General features: G+C 36.9%; 1 protein-coding gene across 1 annotated transcript in view; it reads right to left on the reverse strand.

Annotated features, from left to right (window-relative positions):
* Positions 1 to 2,868, reverse strand: part of arhgap42b (Rho GTPase activating protein 42b) — a gene marked incomplete at both ends in the record, with an annotated part of 104,335 nt that extends 101,467 nt beyond the window's left edge. The window contains one exon of the mRNA XM_083887254.1: positions 2,715 to 2,868. Coding sequence (XP_083743380.1) covers positions 2,715 to 2,868 — 154 coding nt within the window. The remainder of the gene's footprint in view (positions 1 to 2,714) is intronic.
* Positions 2,869 to 7,224: the final 4,356 nt, after the last annotated feature.

Consider the following 7,224-nt stretch of genomic DNA (forward strand, 5'->3'; position numbering starts at 1 on the left):
CAAAAGGGTTCTTCTAGAAGGGCTGAGGTTCTACCATGGAACCATTTACTTCTGAAAAACAGTTTCCCGAAGAAAGGGTTTACCAAGGGTTCTTGGTAACACTAATGGTTCCAGTAAGAACCATTTTTGATCCAGAGAACCCTTTAAAACCCCTTTCCTGAATAAAGGGTATTAAAAGGGTTCTTGGTGGAACCTTTTTTAGGTACACCTGCTTATCTGAACCAGCCAATCATGGTCAAGACCTGCTGACGTTCAAACACAGCAGCAGCAGCGAGTGTTGCAAGTGTTCAATGTTGGTGCCAAACAGACAGACAGACTGGTCTGGTCTGGTCTGGGTAATCTCAGGGAAAAAAAATGCCGATCTCCTGGGATCGCGTCTGGGGGTTTACAGAGAACGATCATAAAAAGAAGAGGAAATACCCAGCGATAGCAGCAACAACAAGTCCTCTGTGAGAGAAAGTGCCTCGTTGATGCCAGAAAGGAAGGAAGGAAGCAGTAACTCTATACTCACACAACGTACCTAATAAAGCGACCAGTGAGTGTACGTCGTAGTGTAAACACACGTTTTAATTCTTTATTCTCTCTATCTATCATACAGGTGTAATTCTACGCTTGGCTGCAGCAACTGGAAGCAAACTGCAGCTGACTTTACCCCCAAAGGATCAATAAAGTATTGGTGATTTGGAAATAAAAACACTCGTCTCGTCTAGACGTTTGACTTCCTGTGTAGTCTACACACACACACACACACACACACACACAGAGATTTTTACAGGTAATCCATTAACGTGAGAGTCAACCTCGCCTCATTCGCACATAAATTACAACACACGATTATTCAGTATCGCTGAAACTTGAGATGATTACTATTTTTAAAAAAAAAGAGGAGTCCACAGTGAAGGTCTTTCGGGTCATAAACGCTCATAAACCTCTGTAAAAAAAAAAGAAAGTTAAAGACCATCAATAATTTACTTCCGTCTCTATACGCTTCCTGCACTCTCACTCCCCCCCCTCCCCACCCCCACGACAGACCGAAACTGGGCTCTTCCTGGTTAAAGGATGGACTCGCTAATCACAACAAAGAAGAAGACTAACACAGCCACAAATTCCTTTCTAAAAACAGCCGAGTTCACACGTTAATCGCTCAAAAATAGCAGGTTTTTTTTCCCCCGTATGAAAAAGTCCAAATCAAAGTTATGATTTTCCTCTTATATGCAAAGTACAACGCGGAGCATCAAGGTCTTATTTAGTATTAAACTGTTTGCCTGAACCTTTGACACCATGAATAAACCATTCACCACAATGATTCTCCTCTAACACCTGTGTGTGTGTGTGTGTGTGTGTGTGTGTGTGTGTGTGTGTGTGTGTGTGACTTAAAAAAGTGGGTAAGAAATGTTTTAATTAAAGAAAGAGGGTTATACTTTTACATGCTGTGTTGTGTCCTGGTTTTCTTCGCGCCATAAAACAAAACAAGGAGTCGTTAAAAACTGAAAGATATCATCATTTTTTTCTGATGATTTCTGAAAAACGACCGTTAGTTGCAGCTCTACTCGAGTTCAAGTCGAGTTCAAAACTGGTTGCAGAGTTCAGGGCATCTCTTCAGGGCATTTTAAAGACTCAACTGTCTGACTTCCATATTTCCAGGGATGCACATAAATCAATTCCATTAAAACTCCACGACTCAGAATTCTGACTTTAATCTGAGATTTCTGACTTTAAAACCAGGAATTCTGACTTTATTCTGAGAATTCTGACTTCAAAACTAAGAATTCTGACTTTATTCTGATAATTATTACTTTAAACTCTGAATTCTGACTTTATTCTGAGTTTAATCTGAGATTTCTGACTTTAAAACCCAGAATTCTGACTTTAAAGTCAGAATTCTGAGATCTTTGATATTGATATCTGAGATTTTTGATTTTAAAAACCAGAATTCTGACTTTATTCTCAGAATGATTACTTTTAAGTCAGAATTCTGACTTTATTCTCAGAAATCCTGACTTTTAAACTCAGAATTCTGACTTTTAAACTCAGAATTCTGACTTTATTCTCAGAATTTGGACTTTAAATCTCAAAATTCTGACTTTATTCTCAGAATTTGGACTTTAAACCTCAGAATTCTGATTTAAACTCACTTAATTCTCAAAAATCTGACTTAATTCTGACGTTATTCCCAGAATTCTGACTATAAAAATCTGAATATGTGACTTTAAAGTCAGAACTCAAATATGTGTTTCCTGTGTGGCACTAATCCTCTTCCGTACAAATAATAATAATAATAAAATAATAAAAAACAAGTTCCCCTTTGATCCCACAACACAACTTACTACTACTTTTCACACACACTTTTCCCATAACTTCAGTGATTGTTAACATCACACAAACGTCCACACGTGTCTTTAAGAGTTAAAGTTATGTTCACAGCAGCAGCAGCAGTGACTGAGTGTGTTGTTAAGACAAGTCTGAGCCTGTTGTGTAGCCAGGAGGCAGGAAAAATACAACAAAATATGTCCTGGAATTACTACAACATTACAACAACATGAAGAAGAAGAAGTTCCTTATAATCACTCATAAGACTGTGGAGTGTTTGTGTCAATGTGATTCTGCAGTGATTTATCACACACACACACACACACATGGAGTGGATTTAAAGCACAGCATCCTCTAATAATAACAACAGTGTTGTTCCAGGTGCAGAAAGTGTGTAAACTTACTCTTGAGCGCAGTGATGAGCATGTTTCCGTCCTTAATCAGCTCCTTTATGAACTTGTTAGTTCGCTCCAGTTCTATCTCGTGACACTTGATCCGCTCTCTGAAGTCCGGACTGTCCACGAACGAGTCACTGAACTCCAGAGTCGGGAGACCCATCGCGATCCAACGATCAAACAAATAAACAAACAAACAAACAAACAAACAAAGAGCGTCAATAAAACTCCTCTTCTTCTTCTTCTTCTTCTTCTTCTTCTTCTGTGACTTTGTGTTCAAACGCTTCAACTTCTCATCGCGCAGCTTCGGGATTTCCAACAACCTTCAGACTGACTCAAAAAAGTTCTGCAGAGAGAAAGAAAAAAAAGAGAAAACAAAGTTTCCTGCTCGGCTCCTCACTTCCGCTTCTTCTTCAGCGCCCTCGTTAAAGGCAGAGGTGATGGTGAGACTCCTGCTGGTCACTTTAGGGTAGAGTTCCGTCATTAAAGGACTTCAGCCAAATCTACTCTAATATAACATATAATACATAAAAACAACAAACAACATAAATCATTGTAGATACAGTACAATTCTGATCAAAATCAAAAAAAATCTTCCAGGACTGCAAACAAATATTTTAATCTTTCAGGAATAAAGTTGTAATATTAGGAGAATAAAGTCATAATATTATTCTCGTAATGTTACGACTTTATCTTATAATATTTCAACTTTATTCGTGTAATGTTAGGACTTTTTTCTCATAATATTACAACTTTATTAGCACAATTTTACGACTTTATTCGCATAATGTTGCAGCTTTATTTGCGCAATGTTACATTTTTATTCACGTAATATTGCGACTTTATTCTCATACGACTGTATTTGCGTAATATTACATCTTTATTCATGCAATGTTACAACTTTACTTGCGTGGTTTTATGACTTTATTCGAGTAATGTTATGACTTGGTAAGCGTAACTTTATTCACATAATGTTAGGACTTTATTTGCGTAATTTTTATTCGCACAATGTTATCGACTTTTCTCATAATATTACAACTTTATTTGCGTAATAATACGGCTTTATTCACGGCAATGATATGACTTTATTTGCATAATGTTACATCACAATTTGTGTAATGTTACAACTTGTTCTCATAATATTACGACTTTATTTGCGTAATTTTACGACTTTACTCGCATAATGTTGCATCTTAACTCGCGTAATATTGCAACTTTATTCTCGTAATGTTAGGACTTTATGCTCATACGACTGTATTTGCGTAATGTTATATCTTTATTCGTGTAATGTTACATATTTTTCCTCCTAATATTACGACTTTATTTGCATAATTTTACAACTTAAGTTGCATAATGTTAACATCTTTATTCGTGTAATGTTATGACTTTTTTTCTCCTAATGTTACGACTTCATTCGAGTAATGTTACGACTTTATTTGCGTAATGTTACATCTTTATTCGTGTCATGTTATGAATTTTTCTCATAATATTACAACTTTATTTGCGTAATTTAATGACTTTTTATTACGTTATTTGCGCAATGTTACACCTTTATTCGCGTAATATTGCGACTTTATTCTCATACGACTGTATTTGCGTAAAAATTACATCTTTATTTGTGTAATGTTACAACTTTTCCCCCATAATATTACGACTGTATTTGCGTAAATTTATGACTTCATTTGGGCAATGTTGCATCTTTACTCGCATAATATCGCGACTTCCTTTTTTGTAATGTTATGACTTTATCCTCATACGACTGTATTTTGCGTAATGTTACATCTTTATTCGTGTGACGTTGCAGGTTTTTTCCTCATAATATTACGACTTTATTTGCGCAATTTTTACAACTTTATTTTCTTTGGCGAAAAACCTGGCGTCACTTTGACATCAGACGTGAAACCGATGAGGGGAAAAAAAAAGTTAGTGAGAATATAGCTTGACCTATATGACTGGAACACACACACACACACACACACACACACACACACACACACACACACACACACACACACACACACACACACCCTGGCATCCACCACGGTCCGATCTGCTATCTTATTTGGAGAAGGTTTCTCGTGAGTTATCACCGAGGCAGATATCTCGCTGAGCTAAAGCCTCTCCACACTTACGCAGCTTATGGTCGGCTCTTGATAGTGAGCCATTAAATTATTAATGCCTTTTCATTTGTATGTGTGTGTGTGTGTGTGTGTGTGTGTGTGTGTAGCTTCCAGCCAACGCTCTTCTCCATGGAGATGTTTTTTTTTTTTTTTTTTACACTTTGCTCCAAGATAAAGCTTCATCCCGGGCTTCCCCTGACGCCGTAAAGCAGCAGCATAAGTAGAAAGAGTCATCCCAAAGACTTAAGCGCCACTGCTGACAGACGCCTCAGCCTCACACGCCCACCAAAAAGAAAGACAGTGCCAAACTGTCATCATCGCCACAACTTTTCCGTCGCGTTAAGAGACGGCGACATGTTCCAGCGATTCTAATTAGACTCCAGTTTAATTATGTCTTAATTCCCGACGTCTCTCTCTCTCCTCTCGCATCCTCGCTAATTCCAGCGGCGACGCAGAAAGTTCACAACTCCACTTCAAAGACGAGACGGAGTCACGTGTTTAAAAAAAACCCCAATTAAAATGATTATATATAGAAACAGTACACGAGGAAGTGAGTTCTAATGTATTATAGTCACGATAAAGTCGTATTATATTGCGATAAAAAGTCGGAATTATGAGATAAAAAGTCCTTATTTATGTTATTTTCAAAGTCGTAACATAATGGGAATAAATATTAACATTACGAGAATAAAGTCATAACATCATGTGAACAAAGTCGTAACATTACGTGAATAAAGTCGTAACATTATGAGAATAAAGTCTTAACATTACGTGAATAAAGTCGTAACATTACGCGAATTAAGTCTTAACATTACGTGAATAAAGTCCTAACATTATGAGAATAAAGTCGTAACATTACGCAAATTAAGTCGCAACATTACGCAACTAAAATCGTAACATTACGAGAATAGTCTTAACATTACGAGAACAAAGCTGTAACATGACGCCAATAAAGTCGTAACATTACGAGAACAAAGTCGTAACATAACGAGAATAAAGTCATAACCCTACGAGAATAAAGTCGTAACATAATGAGAATAAATTATTAACATTACGCGAATTAAGTTGCAACATCACGCGAATAGTCGTAACATGTCGGCAATAAAGTTGTAACATTACGCTAATAAAGTTGTAACATTATGCTAATAAAGTCGTAACATTACGCTAATATAGTCGTAACATTATGCTAATAAAGTTGTAACATTATGCTAATAAAGTTGGAACATTACGCTAATAAAGTCGTAACATTATGCTAATAAAGTTGTAACATTACGCTAATAAAGTTGTGACACTACGAGAACAAAGTCATAACATTACGTGAATAAAGTCGTAACATTGCGAGAATAAAGTCGTAACATAGTGAGAATAAATTATTGACATTACGAGAACAAAGTCGTAACATAACGAGAATAAAATCATAACATTTTGCTAAAAAAGTAAAAGTAATAATAATTCAAGTTGACAGGACACAGGAGTCGATGCAGTGCTGTGTTATTGATGTGACTTCTCTGTTTGAAAGCCCTTCCTTTAAAGTTACCTGCAGTAACACAAACATATCGATCTGAAGCAGGAGCAGACCATGCAGCTTTCTCCTGTGTCCTGTGTGAGCTCAAATTGTTTATTTTCTTCATGGCCTTTGGTGGCGATGTGAGCAGTTTACAAAGTGACGGTTTCCTGTCCAAAAAATGTGTTTTCTAACAGCACGAAATAAAACAACGTTATTCTTCAGATAGTGTAGCAGTTGTACATTTAGGCGAGTCTTTCTTTTTATCCATGTTCTGCTGAGTCTGCGTTTGCTTCCTTGGCACCGGGAGCACAGAGCACCTGTATGTACATCTCTGATTATTCATATACGCTTCAGAAACCCAGAGCTAAGGTCAAACAGGCTCTTAACTGTGCCTACATTATCTGTGTTCCCCTGATGAAATGACCACGTCGTATAAGCTTCCGTCACCGCACCACGGATAGTTAATATTTCACATGTCTGACATGGTGTTGAACCCCTCTGTGTTACTCTGTGTTACTCTGTGTCAGCTGTGGTGACACAAGCCTCATGACGTCTGGGGCCTCGAGGCTGCACCTGAGGAACTGAGGAGCCTGCACCTGCTTTTGGTGCAGGCTCGCGCGCGTGCACATCTATGGAAACCCATTTCCACTAGAAATAAAAAGACAAAAAGAGGTAAAACTTAGCCTTGATAATAAAAATATCCTTAATAATAAATAATTATCCTTATTTAGTCAAAATTATGAGATTAAGGGTCATAATTATGATTAAAAAGTCATAATTATGAGATGAAAAATAAGTAGAAATTATGAGAAAAAAGTTTTGAAACAAAACTTCATAATTTGCGATAAAAAGTCGAAATTATGAGATAAAAAGTCGACATTTTGAAACAAAA

Source organism: Microchirus variegatus (assembly GCF_963457635.1).
Source record: "Microchirus variegatus genome assembly, chromosome: 3".
Lineage (NCBI taxonomy): Eukaryota > Metazoa > Chordata > Actinopteri > Pleuronectiformes > Soleidae > Microchirus > Microchirus variegatus.